The sequence below is a fragment of the Solanum pennellii genome, chromosome 9, assembly GCF_001406875.1.
Source record: "Solanum pennellii chromosome 9, SPENNV200".
NCBI classification, from domain to species: domain Eukaryota; kingdom Viridiplantae; phylum Streptophyta; class Magnoliopsida; order Solanales; family Solanaceae; genus Solanum; species Solanum pennellii.
In genome coordinates, this window is record NC_028645.1 from 844,553 (window position 1) to 868,345 (window position 23,793).

The 23,793-nt window shown below is 35.2% G+C and overlaps 4 protein-coding genes across 4 annotated transcripts; 2 read left to right on the forward strand and 2 right to left on the reverse strand.

The window, feature by feature from the left end:
* Window positions 1-2,018: 2,018 nt before the first annotated feature.
* On the forward strand, window positions 2,019-11,472 carry LOC107031095 (pentatricopeptide repeat-containing protein At5g02830, chloroplastic). The gene is made up of 13 exons (XM_027911902.1): window positions 2,019-2,298; window positions 2,397-2,747; window positions 3,236-3,323; window positions 5,251-5,455; window positions 6,252-6,359; window positions 6,972-7,136; window positions 7,742-8,332; window positions 8,696-8,761; window positions 9,132-9,212; window positions 9,392-9,489; window positions 10,484-10,691; window positions 10,774-10,834; window positions 10,972-11,472. Exons 1-13 carry the CDS (start codon window positions 2,085-2,087, stop codon window positions 11,307-11,309), a joined length of 2,574 nt encoding a protein of 857 aa, XP_027767703.1. The 5' UTR covers window positions 2,019-2,084; the 3' UTR covers window positions 11,310-11,472.
* Window positions 11,473-11,770: 298 nt separating this feature from the next.
* LOC107031096 (DNA topoisomerase 6 subunit A) lies at window positions 11,771-13,375 on the reverse strand. Its single transcript, XM_015232316.2, has one exon. It carries the CDS (start codon window positions 13,291-13,293, stop codon window positions 12,034-12,036), a length of 1,260 nt encoding a protein of 419 aa, XP_015087802.1. The 5' UTR covers window positions 13,294-13,375; the 3' UTR covers window positions 11,771-12,033.
* A 1,832-nt stretch (window positions 13,376-15,207) lies between these two features.
* LOC107030607 lies at window positions 15,208-16,603 on the reverse strand. Its single transcript, XM_027919524.1, has 2 exons — window positions 16,196-16,603; window positions 15,208-16,131 (listed from the first exon to the last, which is right to left on the reverse strand). The coding sequence occupies exons 1-2, from the start codon at window positions 16,227-16,229 to the stop codon at window positions 15,365-15,367; spliced, it is 801 nt and encodes a 266-aa protein (XP_027775325.1). The 5' UTR covers window positions 16,230-16,603; the 3' UTR covers window positions 15,208-15,364.
* A 1,263-nt stretch (window positions 16,604-17,866) lies between these two features.
* On the forward strand, window positions 17,867-23,564 carry LOC107031662 (zinc finger CCCH domain-containing protein 11). Its single transcript, XM_015233103.2, has 8 exons — window positions 17,867-18,223; window positions 19,412-19,496; window positions 20,252-20,392; window positions 20,505-20,602; window positions 21,465-21,650; window positions 21,760-21,890; window positions 22,012-22,111; window positions 23,018-23,564. The coding sequence occupies exons 1-8, from the start codon at window positions 18,056-18,058 to the stop codon at window positions 23,231-23,233; spliced, it is 1,125 nt and encodes a 374-aa protein (XP_015088589.1). The 5' UTR covers window positions 17,867-18,055; the 3' UTR covers window positions 23,234-23,564.
* Window positions 23,565-23,793: the final 229 nt, after the last annotated feature.

Below are 23,793 nucleotides of genomic sequence, written 5' to 3' on the forward strand. Positions count from 1 at the left end.
ATTCCAAACCCTTGTGAATATAGGAAAGGAAAAACTATTTGGAGTAGTAATTTTAAATAAATAATTACTAATTTTAGCGATACTTTTTATTTATTACAATTTATAGCAATAATATGTTAAATTTGTAATATGTATTAAAAATAAATTATATATGCAATATATATGAATAATAAATTATTATTTTTTTGTCATACGTGATTAAATAAAAAAATATTATAATTATGAATTATGATTGATAAATTACCTTCACACAATTGTATACTTGTTGAAACTTTCTATAAGCTTGTCATTTCGATATCGGTTCAGTCCCTTGGAGCTTACAATATCGATGTCGGGTCAGTGGATAAGATTATGACACGTGTATGTCCGTTAGTAATGACGTATATATGCTCTAGTTTTTTTATGATAAGGACATCAATGTCCCTAAAATATGACAAAGAGTATTTACATACCATTTTATAATACTTCAAAGATATATTTATCCTTTTACCTAAAAAAAAATTGTGATAACCGTACTTAAAAATAGACATGTTTGTAAATTGTAATACATCAAATTAAACAACGAGTAATCATAATTAAAGGCTAAATCGCCCTTAATACACCAAACCAAAGAATAACAAGTTAATAACTAATTTAACATTAACTAATCCATCATTACTCATAAGTAATATTATTAACATATCATATTAAATACTATTTTTATACGTTTTACTAAATCAAACTTTTTTTTATATATATGGAATCCAAATCACTTCCTTAAAGATTTTTATATTATTCAAATATAATAATTTCCTCAACAAACAAAGTATACAACAATGTGCAAAAAACTCAGCCTTTCAAATTCCATCCCACTATATACCCAAAATATTTATTTCAATTAACCCAAAAAATAAAATATCTTACAAATGGACTTCACATTCAACAGAAAAATAAAAAAAACAAACAAAAAAAAACGGTTGGCTAAGAAGTAATGAGAGAAGCTTTGGTGATACTTCCATCTTCGTCGATTACTCTCCCGCCCAACTCCTCCCCTACTCCGCCGCCGCACNACAATTTTCACGTAATTTTTCGTAAACCAAGTCCAAAACATATGACATTCCAAACCCTTGTGAATATAGGAAAGGAAAAACTATTTGGAGTAGTAATTTTAAATAAATAATTACTAATTTTAGCGATACTTTTTATTTATTACAATTTATAGCAATAATATGTTAAATTTGTAGTATGTATTAAAAATAAATTATATATGCAATATATATGAATAATAAATTATTATTTTTTTGTCATACGTGATTAAATAAAAAAATATTATAATTATGAATTATGATTGATAAATTACCTTCACACAATTGTATACTTGTTGAAACTTTCTATAAGCTTGTCATTTCGATATCGGTTCAGTCCCTTGGAGCTTACAATATCGATGTCGGGTCAGTGGATAAGATTATGACACGTGTATGTCCGTTAGTAATGACGTATATATGCTCTAGTTTTTTTATGATAAGGACATCAATGTCCCTAAAATATGACAAAGAGTATTTACATACCATTTTATAATACTTCAAAGATATATTTATCCTTTTACCTAAAAAAAAATTGTGATAACCGTACTTAAAAATAGACATGTTTGTAAATTGTAATACATCAAATTAAACAACGAGTAATCATAATTAAAGGCTAAATCGCCCTTAATACACCAAACCAAAGAATAACAAGTTAATAACTAATTTAACATTAACTAATCCATCATTACTCATAAGTAATATTATTAACATATCATATTAAATACTATTTTTATACGTTTTACTAAATCAAACTTTTTTTTATATATATGGAATCCAAATCACTTCCTTAAAGATTTTTATATTATTCAAATATAATAATTTCCTCAACAAACAAAGTATACAACAATGTGCAAAAAACTCAGCCTTTCAAATTCCATCCCACTATATACCCAAAATATTTATTTCAATTAACCCAAAAAATAAAATATAATAAAATAAATAAAATATCTTACAAATGGACTTCACATTCAACAGAAAAATAAAAAAAACAAACAAAAAAAAACGGTTGGCTAAGAAGTAATGAGAGAAGCTTTGGTGATACTTCCATCTTCGTCGATTACTCTCCCGCCCAACTCCTCCCCTACTCCGCCGCCGCACCACCGTCACTACCGCCGCACCACCGCCAAGCCCAAACGAAAGCCCACTCATACTCCGTCTCATTTCACTTCATCCATCACGACTCCTCAATCTCCGCTCCTATCCTCATTCCGATGGGATTCCGCTTCCGCTTCAGGTAAATATAGCTTTGGCTCAAATCATGTGAACTATCTGCTTTAATGTAACTGAATTTCGAACTCATAAACGTCAAATTTTGGTCTCGCTTGTGTGTAGGTAGCTGTAATGGTCTTATATACTATGCTGAGTTGGCGTCTAAGCTAGCGCAGGATGGGAGGTTTGATGATTCGTTGATGATCGCGGAGAGTGTTGTGGTTTCTGGAGTGAATGCGGAGGAATTCACAGCGTTGTTGAATGTGAAGCTTGTTTCCGGTGGGATTGTTCGATTGCTTGAGGAAAGGAAGGTAGGGAGTGTTGTTGAGCTTCTGAATGGTGCTCAGCAGCTTGGAATTGATCCTTCGAAGCTTCTTGATGAAGATTCAATAAATGCCCTTTCGCGAGAGTGTAGACGGACTATGCAATGCAGCGAAATTGAGGAAGTTGTGAGCTTGATGGAAACACTTAGAGGTATATACTTTGTGTTATATTTGGTGCTCTTTGTTGTGGTACAGTTACTATTAAGGTCTTTTTGAATGGATGGATACATACAAGATGTATTATGTTTCCAAGTGTGTTAATTTGTTAATCTAAATTAAGGACTGAAATGACCAGTGTTTGAGTTTGTATCTCAAGTTCAAACCTTTGTTAACTACATTTCTAGTATAATCTTTAAAGGTGCAAATGTTTGTAGGTTTTCTTGAATTGCTTATAGCCAAATTATTTCCCCATTTTGCATTATTTCGTTGTTGTTATTGCTCTCATTTTTGTATCCATGTTTTCAAATTGTTTGGAAATACTTTATTTAAGCCAAGGGTCTATTGGAAACAACCTCTCTATCTCTATGAGGTAGGGGTAAGGTCTGCGTGGTATGATACTGGGTATGTTGTTGTTGGGCTCTTGAAATACTTGATGAATACGTCACCGTTTGATATGTTTTACATATGCTACTGCTACAGGGTGTGGTATGCCAATAAAGGATTTGGTGAAGCCGTCTGAGATTCTAAGACTTTGTGTCAGCCAAAGAAAGCCAAATGCAGCAGTAAGGTATTGTTTTTTCCAACTTGGCATGAATTTGAAATGTTCTTGACATGTTATCCATGCTCCATTAGAGATGACTTCGCACCAAAAATGCTTTTTTGTTTTTCATAAATTAGTCGTAAAAAAATAACTGGTTTTTCATGAGTATGAAACAAGTAGTATCATTAAAGAGTTTTCCTTTGTCTTTTCTGTGATGAACACCTCTTAAGTTCTTTTAGCAAAATCCATGTGCCTAAGCATGTAACGTATGCATTTTCATATTATCTTCTTGGAATAACTATTTTTTGTGTGTGTGTTTGCACGCTCTATCAGTGGTATGCTTAGTTAACTTTCCTATCTAAACATAGACCTCTTAGTGTTGGGTTTTGGTTCAAACTTTTAATTAATATCTGTTTGTTCTCACAAATAGTGCAGTTTGATATGTCTTCTAATGGTGACTCCATTAAAAGAGTTTTAATTTTATGTGAAATTTCGTTTTGGCATTTAAGAATGATTATTGGAAGTACAGATTTGTTAGTCTTCCCTCTATTTCTTGTGAGGAAGATATATACATTTGTAGTCATACTAAGACATCGCTCATCTAGAATATGTTTGACTAAAAAGTGGCGTGAATAAAGATACTTCATATGTCTATGGACATTAAAACATCGAGCTATGTGCACTCAAAGGTGTAGCATAGTGTTAATAAAGTGGCAAAGTTCCTAGTAGGCAGGGCTCAGATACCAACAGAAAGTAAAAATGCAGCGTGATTTTTCCCATTTAGTAGTCTTGGACTCTTGGTGGACAAAGTTATCTGGTAACTGTATTGGTGCTAGGTAGTAGGTACTTTGTGAATAGTCGAGATGCAAACTAGTTGACGCATACACCTAGTTTAATAAACTTTGAAGTACATACAAGTACTTATGGAAGGATTGGGATCAACCAAATTGCACATTTACTTGGATATCTGTAGTAGATATGCTCCAGACTCTGGTTGATTCTTTTTTTTTCCAACATGTAAATAAGGAAATAGGATAACTAGGACCTTTTTCTACCGCTTCATATATTGGCATTATTTAGAAGGAGCTTGTTGGTTCTCGAGGTCATCTCTTTTGGTGACAACAACTTGGTGGAACTAAGGTCTACTTGTTCTTTTGTTGAGTCTTTTTTAATCGGAAAACTGTATGACTGTGTTTGATGAATGTCTAGTTTAAGAGAACTCCTAATTTGCCTTAAATGACAACTTTTTAGTGTTGTAATGAAATTGACCCAAGTACCTGAATAAAATAGTATGGACACAAAGGATTCATGTAGATGCCCTAGGTTTTTGGTTGAGACATAATCGATTGATATTCATCTGATATACCATCTTTGAGACAAGTTCCAGGAAAGGAGTTAGGCTAGTGACTTTTTCTGTTCTGTTCATTCATTTCGGTGGGTAGCTAAAGCCTCTTCAGTTGAACATAAGTAACGTGTCAATTAAACTGAGATAGTTGTTAGTCCTATTTATGGGCCCTCTTTCTTAGTATTTCTTGGAATGGGTTAGGATCTCCTTTTTCTTTCAATTATCAAAGAATGGGCAAGAAACTTTTTTTATCTACTCTTTCTTGCTTGTGACTGAATTGAGAAGTTGCAGCAGATATGGTAAAAAAATCCACAATAAGAATGATATTCTTGACCAGAGCTGTTCACTTCACTAGAAGCTCGAGATATGTTATGTGTAGTTGGTTGGTTTTACTTTGTCACCCTGGTCTTGAACTTTGTTTGCTCCATCTACTTGTCAATTTCCTTCATTTATTATCCAATTTGTGGTTTGTTTCTTTTGTGCTTGGGAATTCGATTCTCTTGGTTTTGTAACAGACTGCGAAATGCTTTTAGAATACTGCTATCATAGAGAAAACCGTGATTACCTGCCACGTCCTTACTGTGCAAGTTCAATCATGACTCTCTGCAGGTATGCACATATCTTTCCACACGTGGACATTATGTTCTGTACCATAATTCTTGAATTTGGGAAGAAAGGCGATTTGGCGTCTGCTCTAACTGTCTTTGAAGCATCCAAGCAGAACCAGGACACCCCGAATTTGTATATTTACCGCACAGCAATAGATGTTTGTGGTCTTTGTGGTGACTACTTGAAGTCCAGGTCCATATATGAGGTATATTGCACACCTTGTGTATCTTAGATAAACTTGTGCATCTGTGAAATCAATCAGATTTCCTGTTAAGGTGATTCAAGACTTAATGCTCGCAATCAATAAATTACACTTTACTTATTACAATAAAGAAGAAGGAAGATTACATGTGATCCAATTCTAGGAGAAAGAAAACCTCGTCATTTCCGAAAGATCTTGTTGGAAAGTCTGTTTTGCGGAATCAGTTTCTTTCATGAGTTAGAAGGGAGTTGGAAATATTATAGTTGTCGGGTGGCATAGGAATGGTGCATCCAATATAGTAAGAGAAGTCACAATATCGTTGACTTCATTTTTGGTTCAATTACAGAATGAAACACTTCTGTACTTATTCCTCATTTGTGTTTGCTTTTTAAATTTGTTGAATAACTAACTAACTAGTTCTCCCTTCTTTAATAAGCTAAGCTTCTATAGGAGTTGGAGCATGTTATTAATGTTACCAGTTTCAAAAAAAAAAATGTTGGAGCATGCCATTCAGAACAGGGTCCAACTGGATAGTGGTCTCAAATTTCAAGTCTGAGTCTCACTGCTACCTGTGATACCATACAAAAAAATTAGCTTTCCCATATGCTGGATTACAGATTACTGAACACCTAATTAGATAAATAAGCAGCTCTCCTCTTTGACAATATCTTACAGAATAGGTGGAGGTCATTGTGCAACAAACTTATAAAAGAACAAGTAGAATGATCATAACCTTTTTTTGGTTGTATTTTGGCTTTATTCTTGGTCTCTGTGTCTATAACGTTAAATTTCAGTGCAGGGGTTGATAGCTAGCAAGTTTACACCAAACATTTATGTCTTCAACAGCCTCATGAATGTAAATGCATGTGACTTGAGTTACACCTTGGACATATACAAGCAAATGCAAGTAAGCTTTCTCTTACCCTCTTCCTTCCACACCACAAAGCACACATGCACAGCATTGACAAGTGTCACCCGCGCACAGAAAAAACAGTAGGTGAGGAATGGATGCTTTTTAGACTTTACCTCTGGTTTAGTTCCATTAGGGGAAGTATTTGTTGTTCTTTCATTTGGTGAAGTTTCCATCATTAACATCCAGTTGTTCTCTAGCTGTTCGCACAACCAAAAAGGAAGTCTGTCTTACTTCTTCTTCCATTAAATTCCATAGGGTTTGGAAAGCTGAGATGGACTGCCGCATAGCACTCTTTTGTTTGATAAGGAGAATAACCCATTTTATCCTCCAATTCCTTTCCCTTTTCATCCCAAACAAAATCCCATGTATGATCTGAAGTTAGTTTTCTGCTGGCAGAGTGTGAATCTTGTTTTAATCTTCAATATGTTTCTTAGTGCATCTACATTAGTGAAGCTTGGCTTATTTTCCCATTTCCGCTCTCTTTTGTGATTTGTAGTTGGGAATTGGATCTTGTTTCTTTTTCACCATTTATGTAGAATTGTAATCTTGTTAGCCCGAAAATACTGATGATGAGCATTTTTATTCACTTAGTTTCTTTTAATTCAGAAACTAGGTGTTCCGGCTGACTTGACATCTTACAATATCCTTCTGAAGTCATGTTGTCTTGCTACAAGAGTTGATCTGGCCAAAGAAATTTATGGGGAGCTAAAGCATTTAGAAATGGCAGGAGCATTGAAATTGGATGTCTTCACGTACAGCACTTTAATTAAGGTATAACTTGGGTCTTCAAGTTTAACAAAGAATCATGCGGACCATCTAAAAACTTGTGATGGAATTTATGCATGATGTCTCCCACAACTACGACAAAAAACTGTGAATTCTCAATTTATTCTTTCTGCAGTATAAAACTTGATATGTCATAGGGCATCTCTGACTGAATTTTACACTTTAGTATATGGTAATAGAGGTAAAGAGCTTATGTAGAATAATAGTAAAGAAAATATATTTTTTGTACATGAATACGGAAATTAGATTACACATTTACTGGTTTAACTATCTTCGAGTTATTTCTCACATCCAGGTAATGCTGTCATGTGATACTTTGTGATTACATCCATTATATCCGACATCATTACATAGTGAATATGATGTAGAAAACACTAAGAAATTTTTAATATCAATTATTTTTGGTGTGAGGAGAAAGCATCATGTCGTATTGATGGTTGGTCAAACTTGGTGGAAGGCAATGTATGATTTAACAGTGCCACACACATCTTGCACATTTTTTTGACACTGACTTGGTGTTAATTAATGGTACTTCTTGGCTTATTCCCCCCAAAAAAAGTACATATTCATGTCCCGTCTTGATTATATAGGTATTTGCAGATGCAAAAATGTGGCAGATGGCACTTGAAATAAAAAAAGATATGCTATCGGCTGGTGTCACTCCCAACATTGTCACTTGGTCTTCATTGATCAGCGCCTGTGCCAATGCAGGCGTGGTAGACCAAGCTATTCAGTTATTTGAAGAGATGCTTCAGGCTGGTTGCGAACCTAATTCACAATGTTACAACATTCTTCTTCATGCGTGCGTTGAAGCCTGCCAATATGATAGGGCCTTTCGGTTATTCAGGTCCTGGAAGGAAAATGCACTGCAGAAGGACAAGTGTGAAGATTATGGTGGCAAGACGGACAACAATATTGATCTCTCCCCCACACTTGTGGTTTCTGCTAGTATACCCACCCGCACTTCTGCTTCCTCTCACAGACATATCTCTACAAGGGTTCCATTTATCCCTACTACTTCTACCTATAATATTCTGATGAAGGCCTGTGGGAGTGATTACTACCGAGCGAAAGCTTTGATGGAAGAGATGAAGGAAGTAGGTCTTTCTCCTAACCATATAACCTGGACTATTTTGATTGACATCTGTGGAGGCTCAGGAAATGTGGAGGGTGCTCTGCAGGTAATGTTGTCTACTTAATTTGAGATCATACACATTACATTAAAAAACAAAACAAGTTCTTCTGTATAAAGTACTATAAACTGTTAATACTGCAGTAAGAGGATTACTTGATGTTCACCACTGACCCTAGGGATTTCTCAGTTATCGAAAAAAAGAGAGAAGAAATATGTAAATAATGAAGATGATCTGTGCAAAACTTCTTTCCTCGATTTTTCTTTTTTAAGTTTTTGTTATGTGCACAACTAATAAAGAATACATAGAAAATGTGTGGTCTCATAAAAACTTTGTATGAAAAATGCAGTTTTTCATAGGAAAAGGTTTTTTTTTTTCAATATGAATTATAACTATTTCATTGAAATGCAGATTTTGAGAGTAATGCGAGAGGCTGGTATTCAACCTGACGTGGTAACCTATACAACAATCATCAAGGTTGTAAGATTTCTTCCTTTTTATTGGCATATTAATTCGTGAACACTTTTAGATGACCATTTCGTCATTCATATCTATTCGTCTTAGCCCTGCTTCGGCGATTCAATCCGACATTTCATTTCCCCCTTCATCATTTTCGCATCTAAGAGCTGATCTTGCAAAAGGAGTACAGCGCGATAACAAGCGATTTTGTGATCAATAAAAAGTACCACCGGATTCTGTACCCATCAGTCTTGGATCCTCACCTTAGACAGTTTCATTTGGTTATGAAAGAAAGGCCTTATCCCTAGCGTTAAGGTCTCTATCAAGCACACTTCCATAGTCAAATATGGTTTGATTCATATATTGTTTATTCCTCTTCACTTTACAGGTTTGCGTGGAAAATAAAGATTTCAAGAGTGCATTTTCATTATTTGCAGCAATGAAGAGATATCAGATAAAACCAAATATGGTGAGTTAATTAGTTAAGCTTGCACTTCAAATGTCATCGATAAAATTTCCTCATAAATTATTTGAATGTTTTTTTTATTCACACCCTTTGCATCGAAATGACATTTTTAATAGAATAAGTGTGAATAGGTGCTTACATGTCACTTGGATAAGAGTTATAACCTCTTTAACATTTTGTAGGTCACATATAATACACTTCTTAGAGCTCGTAGCCGATATGGATCTTTGCAGGAGGTACAACAATGCTTAGCTATATATCAAGATATGCGGAAAGCAGGGTATGTAACTTGAAATCTTTTAGGCATAATGCTCCTCTTCTTATATTTGCTCCCGATATAAAGAAATAAGGTACTCTATTCCGTTACATATGTGGAGCAGATCTGATATCGTTCTTGAACTCTTGAATATGTCAATAGATATTAGATTAATAGATTCCCACGATCTCACAGAGAGCTAGTCGTGGTGTAAAATGTAAATGCATCAATATCTCTGGAGATGGAATCTTAAAAGAACACTAATGAGTGCACCAGGGTTTTCTTTGATCCATCACTTCACACTGACTTAATAACACAAGAACTCCATAACCTTCTTTTTTGTCGTCTAAAGCCTTAGATAACTGGACGACTGAATACTTGCAACAAATAACTTAATATCAAAGACAAGACTCAAATATATTAAAGACTCGATAGCTTCCTCCAAACAAAACTCCAAATTCAAGAATTCTAATTGACCACCTCCATGATAATTATGAGTTAAAGAACTCTCCTCCTCTTCTAGCTCAGGGACATATTTACCTTTTCTTTCCTTTTTTAACTTTGTCCAACCGTGACTTGAATACCATGTACTACTCCAACATGTGTTTGTTTGTATAGCTGAGGGAGGGCGCTCTATTTCTTTCTCTTCCAATGCTTGGTCTTCTTTCTTTACGAAGATCTTCAAATGCCTCAAAGACATTTGATTTCCCCACATCAGCGTGATTACCTAGGCGATTTTCTAGTATCAATTCAAGAAATTTATCAGCTATGTTTTCTATACTTGTATAGCCACAAGAATATGGACTTCCACTTGGTGAAAAGAATAAAACACCAACGTCTGCTCTGGTCAGAGTTGAATACTCATCCGCTTTCTTGAACAAGCCTTTTTTTTTCTATTCGAGAAAGTAAAAGTGTGTGTTTCCTTGGACTCAATCAACTTCATTACAATCTTTTGCCTACCCTTCGTTTTATCCTTTGCAAAAACAAATAATTAAAGAAAATAAGATAAACATTGCAGGTATAAACCCAACGATTACTATCTCAAGCAATTAATTGAGCAGTGGTGTGAAGGCGTAATCCAGAATGCCAGTCAGAGGAAATACAACTTCAGCACTCGTAATAGAACTGATTTAGGGCCTCAAAGTATGATTCTGGAGAAAGTTGCAGAACACTTGCAGAAGGACAGTGCAAACAGCATCTCCATTAATCTCCGAGGGCTTACTAAGGTAAAGATTGTATCGAGCTATATATTCACAATCTCTCGTACACAACCATCTGATCATCAACTTTTTTTTTGCATACTGACAGGTTGAAGCTAGGATTGTGGTTCTTGCGGTTTTGAGAATGATCAGAGAGAAGTACACTGCAGGTGAGAAAATGGTTGAACTTATAAAAGGACTATGCCTTTTACTACGATTTGATTGGGGGAATGGTGCATTTCAACATACTAACGATCCATATAGTACAAACATGATCAATTTAAATACATTGTGGTTATCGTTGCAGGAGATTCAATCAAAGATGATGTGCAAATCTTTCTAGGAGTCAAAGAAGTAGGTATACGTGCTGTCAAACAAGAAAGTGTCGTTAAGGAAGCAATAATACAACTATTGCAACATGATTTGGGACTTGAGGTAATTTCAGCAGCATCAAGAATTGGAAATGGGATAAACCATCCAGACAACAAGCATTCAAACATGGAAGAAAATGCAGAAAGAGTTACTTTACGTGCAAGCATGCACTCTCCAACAAGGAAACCAGTGGTTTTGCAGAAAATGAGGATAACTAAGGAGTCACTGCAATCCTGGCTAACAAGAAGGTTAGATGCTACTGTAGTGCAATGATATACGAAACATGATATGTATAGATTTATACGAACTCTTTCTTTTCGTAGAGTTCTTTTTCATCCCTTTAACAGCCGAATAAACACTGTATATTCAATGATATACCACATGCTAAAAACTCCACATTTTACCATCAAATATAAACAAAAGTAACAAAAGAAAATGACGTGTTCTTATTCTCGCACAATATATGTAGCTGTTTCATAACATTCCAATATTCTTGCATCATTGTGGATCAAAGAAAGCATCCTATCACAACTACACAACGGAAAAGACATGATATGTGCAAATCTTAACCTTACCTTTGTGGGGTAGAGAGGTTGTTTTCGGAAAGCATCCTGTAGCAACATATCCATCATAACCCCACAAGTCATCACAAGTAGGGTCTAGAGAGATAGGACGTACCCAAAAGTTATCCCCACCTTTGTGGGGTAGAGAGGTTGTTTCGGAAAAGCATCCTGTAACAAAACAACATATTCACTATAATCCCACAAGTCACATATAGGGTCTAGAGAGATAGGACGCACTCAAAAGTTATCACTACCTTTGTGGGGTAGAGAGGTCGACTCAAAAAAGTGCAATCAAACCAATCCACTCAAAATCATAAGAACGAAGATACCGCTCCCCATAAAAATACAGTAAACGAGATACAAGATATGCGTTTAACTTTAGGCATAAATTAATACGATTAGATTGAAGTAGTTAAACAACAAGATTTGATTTTTCATAGCCAATCTTGTTCTTGCAGCTTCAATGGCAAATATACTTCGGACAGATACTGAAATCCAAACGAACTCAACGCCTGAATCTCAGCCTTTTGCTTAGTCTTCACCATCAAATTCAACTCCTCAACCCACGCGGGATTCTTCTTCACAAAGTCCTCCTCCAACAAATCTTTCCCAGTCTTAATATCCTGTTCAGTCATTGGCAACCTACATTGCTCCGGTATCTTATACTTGTCCAAATCACTCGGCCTAATACCCAACCACTTGATATCCGGGGTAGTCAGATTCGCACTATCATATGACATATTCTTCGATCCACATCCGTACACTGACAAAATTTTCAACCCATAAGGATCACTATCCACCAATGCCAAAACCGGCAAATTCAGCTCCATCTTCATCTTCCTCAGAAACAACCTAGTTGCCACATCCGGTTGACCCTTTGCAGTCACGATTATACAAGGAAATCTATTGTAAAACCGATCTTCAGACAATCTCATAAACGCAGCATCCTTTTCGACTAACAATATGTACAATGCATCACTCTGCATATCACCAACTCTATCGATATTCGGAGGTATAGCTTTCCCTCCCATTCCCATTTTCGTACAATCAATCATATCGCCATTGTCACTAAAAATCAACCTTCCAACTACAACTCCTTTCTCAGCTGCAACCACATTCAAACTAGACCTAGTACATCCAACTATACACGAAACATCATCTAATACAGCATCAGACTGCGTCTGATCCTGAAACAACTTAACGTCGGTGTAGAAAAGATCACGCTTTGTGACATGAATATTACTGGTGCAAAGCTGATGAACAAGCTGAAGGATTCTAAGAGTAATTGTTGCTTTACGAACAGTAGATACATTACCGAAGTTGCGAGCCGATGATTTGTCTTTGAGAACAATCCGGTCGAGCTCGGAGACATAGAGTTGGTTAGCGGCGGCGCGGGAAGGGACGGAGAAAGAGAAACCTTCACCGGAGAGTATGGATTTAGCTATAGTAAACGCTAACGATTCAATTTCGGACTGTACCTCATCGATTGGGAGGTCGGCGACTTCACGGCAGGTAGAGGAGAGGCCGACGTCGGAGAGGGATAGGGTTTTGGAAGTGGTGGAACAGGAGGATTTGAGTGCTTTTAGAGTTTGGAGGATGACGGAGTCGGGTTTGAGCTTGGATTGGAAAGGCCGGCTTTCGGAGTCGGAATCGGAGTCGTGAGCTGCTCGCCGGCGTTTCTTCTTGTCGGCCATCGGCGACGGGGATTAGGTGAAGCGGGAAATGACAATAAATGTGAGGATAGGTACTGTAGTGCTTAGGGCTTTGGTTAAAGTAAAGAAAATGGCAAAAATGGTCCCTAAAGTTCGGTATATGTCCAAAATAATCTCTTAAATATATTCTCGAATAATTTTCTGTCTTCGTTTCAAAAAGAATGTCTCTATTTTCTTTTTAGTTTGTTTTAAAAATAAGTCGAAAATTGATTCTTCCTGGGTCGATGCCCGAGGGGTTAATGGGGACGGACTGTAAATTCGTTGGTAATGTGTCTACGCGAATTTTCCCTTCTTTTTTTTTTTTGCAACACTTTAACTTTAACTTTCCACGTGACATGTTTAAGACCACATTAAAGTGTATTTTGATACATTTGGCATAACTTTAATTTAGACCACAAGATTAAAATTTCTTATTTCTTTTCTTAAACTCCGTTCCAAGTCAAACTAGACCATCCTTTTTTAAACGGTAGAAGTAGTTCATTTCAATTTATCAAATACTATCGTGCATCAAACTATCCTTTTTAATATTTGGGACAATAACAAAATATTTAGTATAATTCCACAAAGTAAAATATGAGAAGGGTAGATATAAATCACATCACTAAGACTATATAGTGTGTATACACATTAACCATTAAAGGGGTAGAGAAAATGATGCATATATTAATCACCAAATTATATAAAAGTTGCTCATTCTTCACTCTCTGGATGTGATGACAAATTTAAACGATATATGTTTTTCCCCATATTTACAAACCAGTTTATCTATTTGAGATGTCTTCATGTGTGGATTTGTTCTTTTCTTTGCAAATAAAGAGTTGTTTGTTATTAATTTACTTCATTATAGTGACATCTACACACAATTAAAAATAAAATACAAATGGTATTATATACTTATAAACAATAAATATATCGTGACTAGATACGGGTTCAGCTAACTCAAGCAACTTCTTTTCTTAAAACGAATTGATTTAGAAAGTTCATTAAATATGTACTGTATTACATTTAGAACTCAATTATCAATACTTAAAGCCATTTTCCTAAAATAGAAGCTATAGAATTAAAATTCCGACTCCACCTTGAACAACAATAAACTCCCCCTCCGTAAAAACTCTAACCAATGTAATAAAACAAGGGATGCATCTTGAATTTCTTTGCAACAAGCATTTAAGATTTCTTTTATATCAATCATATAGCACGAGAGAAAAGACATAAAGACACCATTAAAATTGTTTCATATTTGCATAAAGAAGTGTCCTATCACCCCCACCAAACTATTTACACCTTAATTTTCAAAGTGTCCTATCACCCCACCAAATTATTTAATATCTTTGTAAATGAATTATTTTGACCTCCTTATTTTGATTGGAAGAAGATGAAGAGGGTTTCAGGCTAGGGCAGATACAAGGATGGTAAGAATTGTAACAATGTGAGGGCGTTTTACAATAGGGAGGAACAAACCAGGACTTTCCTATATTCATAAGGATTTTGAATAGCTATTGGCCCAATATGTTTTGGACTTGGTTTACATTGTCATTTTGAAAACGGGAAACTTTCACATATAGCACTAAAAAATCTCTTCATAGCTATAGTTTGATAAATTATCATTTGTAGCTACATGTTATACGGAGGAGAGAGACGAGCAAGAGTTGGATAGAGGTGAATTGTATATCTATATTGGTTAAATTATTGTATATTATACATATGCATTTGGGGCAATTTGCACCTTTGGGCGGGGAACAGACTGCAGCTCAACTCCCTGGAGTTTGGGTTTCAATAGGTCATTATAACTGCAAATGACCTATCTTGGAGTTTGGGCAATTTTCAATTTGCTTTACTTCACCTATCTTTAAATTTTTTCTTTGTAAAAAACTATTACAAGACAGAAGCAAGATGTCATTATAACTGCAAATGTTAGATGATAATTTCACCAACTTGGTGTATACAATATGTGCCCAAGTTCTTATTGATTGAAATAAAGGAAAGAAAACAAATACTAAATTGCAAAAAAAACAACAAAAAGAAATAAATTACTGAACCTATAGCTCCTCATTCACAATGATGGTATTACCCAAGTTGGCGGACAAATACAACTTAGTGATAATTCAGGATAAAAAGATTCAATATTTCCATCTTCAAGATTGTAACATCCCATATCTTTTCCACCACCACATTCCAACGAGAAGTTATGCTCATCCCAATCATCGGTAAAATATATGTGATTACGCTTAATCACTCCTCTAAATTTGGTGGAATCGATGGAAGTTGCTCCATTAAGACCCAAAAAAATGGTTGAATCTCCCAAGTTATCAATCCGTTTCAATCTACACTTCATTTCATCTACTTCATATACTTCACATTCTATTGAACTATCATCTTCTGAAGGATATCTACCAAATTTGGCAACAAACAAGAGCACATCGTTTACCCCAACTAGATAGTACTGAATTGAATGTCGAAATAAGTCTTTGTTATCGTTAAGATAAATCAATCGCGACTCTACGCGTCTATCCTGACTTTGGACATCAACAACGAATATTTCAGCTCCCCAAGTAAGAAGATAAAATTTGCCATTGTAGTAAGTCATATTGCACACTCCACCGTGTCTTGGTCTTATATCCATGTCAAACAAAGTCCAATTGATATCTCCAGGTAACCAATAAGCCAAATGATTAACATCTGTGTTATATGAAATTACGAGTACATAATCAGATGTAACAGATGGATTTGCAGATAGCGTTGCCCGTTTGATGTAGCGATAGAACTCGGGTTCTTCAATTAAGTCGTCGTCAATTAAGAAGTCGTCAGGACTCTGTAAAGCTTTTAACGCGAATTGATTAGGAAGATGAATTTTGGTAGCCGAAAAAGGATTGAACAAATATACCTCCTCTCCGTCTAATGATTGGATTAGAAGCCATCCCATCTGATCAGTTGGAAAACAATCCAAGATCAGGAAGATATAGTCTCCGCGAAACTTTACCTTTGGAAAGAGAGTAAAATTCTCGATAATAGGTATTTTCATCGTCATCGGGAAGCATTAGCAGAGGAAGTTGAGGAGAAAACATATCGAAATTGTCCTTGGTAGAAGCTATTCGCCATGAATTACAAACACAATTGAAAGCAACGAAATCTTCAATCACTTTAACACGATTCGCAATCAGAACAAGGAGGTCATGGGGCAATCCTGCCCAATCCGCCATAACTTAGTAGATTGGAAGAAGATGAAGAGCTTAGTAGATTGGAAGAAGATGAAGAGGATTCTAGGGCAAATAGAAGGAATTTGAGGTTTTTTTTTTTTATAATAGGGAGGGAGACAAAAATTTTAATAATTTATTATTACATACATAATTTACTTTTAATGCATATTACAAATTTAACATATTATTGCTATAAATAGTAATAAATAAAAAAATATCGCTAAAATTAATAATTATTTATTTGAAATTACTACTACAAATAGTTTTTCCTTTCCTATATTCACAAGGGTTTGGAATGTCATATGCTTTGGACTTGGTTTACCAAAAATTACGTGAAAATTGTCTAATTGTTATATATATATTATTTATAAATAAAATAATTGATTTAAGTATTTTAACTTTACACTTTTTTCAAATTCAACATTTAAATTTTAGCTTAACTATTACAATCTCTAGTCCAAGTCTATCAAAATTCATTATTTTAGTTTTTACATTTTAGCTTAACTATTACAATCTCTAGTCCAAGTCTATCAAAATTCATTATTTTAGTTTTTACGTACCCTACCTCACGTAAAATAGTCACATTTATTTTGAGAACGGGAAACTTTCACATATAGCATTAAAAAATCTCTTCATAGCTATAGTTGGCCCACGTAATTAATGTATAATGCTAGTCGCGAGTAGTAATTATAACAAACTATATCTATATGTAAAATTATTTTTGTATGTTATAACTATAGTTTGCATAATTATGTTTCACAACAAATTTTATGTTTGCTATGAAGCCTTAGATATGTATAAAAATCACAGGCAACTCTAATTTGTATAAAATCTCAGGCATTTGATTTGTATAAATCACAACGATTTATATAAAATCGGGCGTCTGTGTCTATGAAGATTGTGTTTGTATCATGTATATGTTCTTTGTGTGTGTATATCTGCATAAAATTTGAGTTCATATACAATTGAATTGAATGAAAATAGTTGTATTTGTATATCAAATCTCTATCGCTCTCGCTTTATACAAAAATAAATTATACATTGTATTTTGTATAATTTGTGTTTGCATAAAACGAGAAAGAGAGAAAGGTAAAAGAGAACTGGACAAGATAAGATTTGTAATGTATAATTATAAGTGTACAAGATGAAGAGATATGTATTGTATTAATATATATACAATTTTCTCTCGCTTTATACAAACATAAAACACAATTTATATATTCGTGATTGTATAAAGTGAGAGAGGCGAACGAAATCAAAGAGAGTCGAGAGAGAGGCCAATAACAAACTATTTGCTACGAATTAGAATTAAACAAAATTCTTATTATAAAAGGAAAAAGGAGAAAACATATTTTTAGTGACTATATTTTACCCTTCTAACCCATTGTTAGCAAATTCCGTAAAACACCTTCTCACACAGAAGAACCCAATCTCCGCCTCCGGCCACACTCTTAATTTATCGTCCTAGGGTTTTCAGTCGCCGGAAAAAAAATTCGATTTTCCGACGAATCTATCGAGGTGATTGAGGATTTGGATGAGAATACAAGATGCCGCCAAAGCAATCTAAAGCCGATATTGCAAAGAAGCAGAAGGTAGTTGAAGACAAGACGTTCGGTCTTAAGAATAAGAACAAGTCGAAGAATGTTCAGAAATATGTTCAGTCTTTACAGCAAAATGTTGTGCCTAAAGCTGATCCTAAGAAACTTGACGCCAAGGTACCTGCTAATCTCCTTTTTTTTTGGGTCTTCTTTTGGTTTTATGTTTTTTTTGGTGAATATTTAGAAATTGAATTGAGTGGAGAGGATTCATGTAGCTGAATCTAATTAGCCTTTTGATTTGAATGTAGTTGTGTTATTACTTTTATGTGATTTTTCCCGATAGATATGAAGGAAGAGGCAATGATATAACTATTCGAACTTAAATAGAGAACCGAGGATTCATATAGTTTAAAGCAATTAGATTTTTGGATTGAGTAAGATTGCTTATTATTTTTGTGAGAGTTTTTCGATAGATATACTGGAGGCATATAGCTGTTTGAGCTCAAATAGAGTACTGAGGATTCGTGTAGCTGAAGACAGTTAGCCTTTTGAGTTGTGTGTAGTTGTGTTATTAATTTTATGTGATTTTTCTATACAGGAGGCATATAGTGTTCAATTAGCTTTTTGATTTGAGTATAGTTGTGTTATTATTTTTGTGTAATTTTCCCGATAGATATACAGGAGGCATGTAGCTATTCGATCTCAAATAGAGTTTCGAGGATTTATGTAGCTGAAAGCAATTAACTTTTTGATTTGAGTATAATTGTGTTATTATTTTTTTTCCCGATAGTTATGCAGGTTGAGGCATATAGCTGTTTGAGCTCAAATAGAGCATCGAGGATTCATGTATCTGAAAGCAATTAGCTTTTTGATTTGAGGGTAGTTGTGTTATTATTTGTGTGATTTTTCTGATAGATATACAAGAGGCATATAGCTGACCTCAACTAGCTTGAATTTGAGGTGTAATTATGGTTCATTCTCGCATTGTGTTATTATGTATATAACTGATAGAGAGGACAATGTAGTCATGTAGCCGAGCGACTAGTTTGGATTGACACATACTTGTGTTTTGTTCTTTTTGTGTAATAGTTCTCCAACTGAAATAGGGCAGTTCGTTTCATTGTATATCCTATTCTAGTTAGATTCTGTTTGAGACATAGTTGTTTTTGTACAATACATACATTCCTATGTTTTTAAGCCCAAACCGTTCAGGATGAATAAAGACAAGTGGCATGTGTGGCTATTTCACGCCCGAGTGGATGAAATGAATATAGAAGATTATATAGTTAATCCTGTTGTTACATTATTTTTCTATGTTTTTTTTGCATATACATATATTGACATTTAAGCTTAATTTTGTCACAGAAAAAGAAGGAAGAAGAGAAAGCTAGAGAGAAAGAGCTTAGCGAATTGTTCAAAGTCGCTATTAGCCAACCTAAAGTGCCTCTAGGTATTCTTCTTCTTTTGATTGATTTCTGTGTTGTCTTATTTCTGTGTCTCAATATTTTTTTAGTATGAAGTAGCGTCAATGTTAAAAAGTCACTGCAGCTAGTTGGATTGAAACAATTGGGAATATAGTGTAGGAAGACTTCGGGGCAATTATCTGCTTTCTTCTATATCAAACTGGGTCTATTGAAGAATTACAAACTGGACCTTAAATCTTTTGCCAGTTTTTGTAAAATTGATAAACTTTTGATATTTTATTATGGAAATTCAAAATATATCTTAATAGTAGCTTGTTAATTTATTTCAAGAGACCCTTTTTATTGTTCATAGTTCATTATCATCCCCTTATCAGTAGTGCACCAAGGGTGTGACCTAGTGGTCAATTAAGTATGACTCATGAGTCTTAGACAGAAACACTAGGTGATTTTCTTCCATGTGTCCTAGCCTCTTAGGCTTGGTGGATAGAGGAGGTATCCTGTCTTTCCCCTTTCCAGAAATTCATAGCATTATTTTCTGTTCTTTATTGATGAATTATTCATTAGAACAGTTATTAGAAATGTGGAACTGGTTGAGGTAGGCGCAAACTTCCCCGGGCACCATGTTATTAAAAAAAATACTCTCTTATAGGTGGTAGTTTGTTTTATTTCACTTACTACAAACTCTCTCTTGCATTAAAGGTTTGGTGTTATTTCAATCTTCAAAAAAAAGGTTGCTGCAAAATTTATTATATATTTATGAATGCTGGGAATTTGTGTTCAGGTGTTGATCCAAAATCTATTTTATGTGAGTTCTTTAAGGCGGGGCAATGTGTTAAGGGTTTTAAGTGCAAGTTCTCTCACGATCTGAATGTTCAGCGAAAAGGAGAGAAGATTGATATTTTCAGCGATAAGCGTGATGAAGGTGGTTAAGCAACATTAACATTTGATATTTTGCATAAACTTTTCTTTCTCATGTGATAATGTTTTACAATGGTTTTAGTGTTTATTGACTGGCATTTCTTGTCTAAAACAAGATGGAAAGGAAACAATGGACGATTGGGATCAAGAGACACTGGAGAAGGTCGTGGCGTCAAAAAGTCAAGAGTATAACAAGAACAAACCAACTGACATTGTAAGCGTTGTCCTTTTCCATAATATACCTTGTACACTACATACTCCACAATATTTTCTTATTGCTAGAGTTCAGTAGAAGTACCCTTTTTTCACAAAAAGATGGATCCCGGGGATTTTTTTCAATGGTAGCACACTAGCACAGTTCAATGTGTGTATGTGAGCGTACATATAGTTTCAAAGCTTACTGGACGAGCGCACATCATAATTTTGAACCTTGCCAGACATGATGAAACCCAAGTGGGAGAACGGGAGAGGGACAGGTCCATGCTCCCCGCAGTGTCGAACAGGTTAAAATAGGACGACCTTGAATCTTGGTTGTGCAGAATGCATGCAATATTGTTTTACATATGTGTGGACATTGAGAATTGGGAAATAAATTTCTGAGCTAGCCCTCCATTTAAGTGTACTTATTATTTTGATTTTCCATTGCATGGAGCATGGTATAATGACATGCATTTTATTGGTTGGACATTGTAACCATGACCATATTCCCTCATTTTGAGGTGTATTAATCTACTTCCATTTTTGTCTAAATTTATCACTTGAAAATTTGTATATTGTTGCAACAAATTACTACTCTATCCCAGTTTATTTGGCTTTCTTTTCTTTTCTGTCCTTCCCAAGAAAAAAGTTGCATCTTTAATCCCCAGAAACTATTGACTCATTACAACACTCATTTTCTGCTACTGTTGCCTTAACTGGATAGGAAACCAGGGTACTTTTGGCGTTTTATGCATATTTAGTGTATGTGTCTATAGTCTTAATTCCCCCCCTTAAAACTCCTCCTCCAGTCAAATATTGCCAAACATGAATGCAGTGCTCGTTTCAGAAATCAAGCTTATGATTTGGTTTATATGCAGGTATGTAAATTCTTTTTGGATGCTGTGGAGAAAAAGCAGTACGGTTGGTTCTGGGCCTGTCCAAATGGTAAAGAATGCCATTACAGGCATGCACTTCCTCCTGGATATATTCTCAAGTCACAAATGAAAGCCTTGTTACAAGAGGAAGCTGACAAGATGCCTATTGAAGAAGAAATTGATCAACAGGTGACCACACTATCTTAGTTTTCATATTGCCAACTATTGATAGCCACTAAGTTTTTCTAAATATGCTCATTAGTTGAACAACTTTACATGTTTTCTGTTCTGCCTGCAGCGTGCAAAATTGACTGCTTCAACTCCCTTGACCACTGAGTTATTTATGGAATGGAAAAAAAAGAAGACGGAAGAAAGAGAGGCCAATTTGGCCAAACAGAGGGCTGATAGAGCTAAGAATGATCGCATGAGGTATCATTCTTTGCACTCCTTTTTTCTCTATAATAAACAATATGTGCTCATCAGTTGGGAAAAGCTCTTTTGGTGGACGCATATACTTATTGGGGGGTATCTTATGCTCACTTTCTTGCAGTGGTCGTGAGTTGTTCATGTCGGACGCTAGTTGGTTTGTGGATGATGTGGGGGCCTATGACAAGTATGATAGGGAAGAAGAGTCTTCTGAACTCCCAAAGGTGAATATGTTATGATCAATCCTCTGTGCTTTTATATATCCTTTGTTGGATTGTTTTGAGCATTCAAGATTTTTCACTGTCCACTGGTCACTGTCATAGATCTACATTACTGCATTGCCTAGGATAGGCACAATGCCGGGGACGAGCAAATATGCTGTGTGTGTGAGAGAGCAAAGAGTAAGAGCACAAAAGACAACATTACATAATGCTCTGTTGACTTTTAGAAATTCACTTTCTAGTACTGTTTCTTCACATGTTCTTTTAAGAGGCACTTATGATTTTCTTCCTTTTGGGACTTGAATGTAAAAGGTTGATGCAGTAAATGGCTTCACCCTTTTGCTGAACTTTTTACAATTATGTTGTGTAAAAACTGCGCAAGATTTTCAGAGTTAAATATTTTGAGCTAAGTGATGGGTTGCACTTGGCAAAGATTGGGTCTTGCATTAAAAAAAATTGTTCCATTTAAAACAGTATGCAGATTAGATGGACTTCTAACTTCTAATATGCTGAATGGAGCACAAAATGGTAGACTAAAGCATCTACTTGAAAACGTTTACTTAACCAAATATCTTATTGATCATAGAAGAGGTAAATTTTGCTTGCTAGGGCGGTGGTTGGTCTACGACAGTGTAAACATTATTAGAAAGAGAAATGATAATCTAGTTGTGTACGTATGGGTAGTTGCAGTGGTTTTCCGTTGTGAGTCAACTAAAGAAGCTACGCCAAGTAACCAATGATCTCCTGGTTTGCACATTTGACAAAGCATGATATTGATGTGATGTGTTTGTTGCTTCCTTAAAAAAAAACAAAGCGACTATTGCCATGTGCATTTGTTGTGCAGTGCTGTTAGTTACGCACAAAAGGGCCTGCATATCATTTTCTAAGTAAACTACATTTCCTTTACAGGAGAATAAGGATTCTGCTAGAGAAGAGGCAAGCTCCTCGACGTCAGCCCAGAAGAATATTCATGATGGTGGTGAGGCTTCACATAAAGACCAAGTGGATGACATTTATGACGACGACGATGATGATGATGACTTTGATGTGGATGAGTTAAATGAACTGGAAGCTAGCCTTTCGAAAACATCGTTACAAATCAATGAACCTGGTAGTCGTGCTTGATCCTTGGACCCAAAATCTATGCACACGGTATACACTTATCAGTGCATGCACTTTCATGTCTATGTGATGCAAAATCATGTTGGCGTGCAGCAGCAGATAGAATGGAATGAAATGTAAGCATATCCCTGTCGTGACGCCTTAATAATTGATCCTCTATTTTATTACGTTTTTACCCTTATTTCTGATGAGTTGTGACTTCTTTCTTTCCAGAATTTTTGATGAATTTAACTTGTCTGGTTGTTTTGCTGTCACATAAGAGAGCTATCCTTTGTATTTTACTACTACTACTACTATGCTTTGAAGTGTGTTGCCTTCTCATTGCCCTTTATAATGATTCTACTACTATAGGTGTCGTAAAAAACTTTGATCGATGCCCTTGCTTTTCCACCTCGATCTGATTCTAAGTGTATATTTCCGTTACGTCTTCCATGAATTGGGATGTTTTGGCCTATGGAGGTAGCATCAGTAGCAGCATCTGTTCTTCTTTCACCTAGTATCGCTTTTATCGATATCCAGTATTGTGCAATAACTATTTTCTTGGGCTAGAATTGGTGTTTTGA

Bases quoted from the DNA above. Each gene is read 5' to 3' on its own strand.
- LOC107031662 (XM_015233103.2), top strand. From the start codon at position 18,056: ATGCCGCCAAAGCAATCTAAAGCCGATATTGCAAAGAAGCAGAAGGTA. The intron at 19,497-20,251 runs GTATTCTTCTTC...ATTTGTGTTCAG, and splicing joins CCAACCTAAAGTGCCTCTAG to GTGTTGATCCAAAATCTATT. The intron at 20,393-20,504 runs GTGGTTAAGCAA...GTCTAAAACAAG, and splicing joins CAGCGATAAGCGTGATGAAG to ATGGAAAGGAAACAATGGAC.
- LOC107031095 (XM_027911902.1), top strand. From the start codon at position 2,085: ATGAGAGAAGCTTTGGTGATACTTCCATCTTCGTCGATTACTCTCCCG. The intron at 5,456-6,251 runs GTATATTGCACA...ATTTCAGTGCAG, and splicing joins AGTCCAGGTCCATATATGAG to GGGTTGATAGCTAGCAAGTT. The intron at 9,490-10,483 runs GTATGTAACTTG...TAAACATTGCAG, and splicing joins CAAGATATGCGGAAAGCAGG to GTATAAACCCAACGATTACT.
- LOC107030607 (XM_027919524.1), bottom strand. From the start codon at position 16,229: ATGGCTTCTAATCCAATCATTAGACGGAGAGGAG. The intron at 16,132-16,195 runs GTATATTTGTTC...TCGCGTTAAAAG, and splicing joins AATCATTAGACGGAGAGGAG to CTTTACAGAGTCCTGACGAC.
- LOC107031096 (XM_015232316.2), bottom strand. From the start codon at position 13,293: ATGGCCGACAAGAAGAAACGCCGGCGAGCAGCTCACGACTCCGATTCC.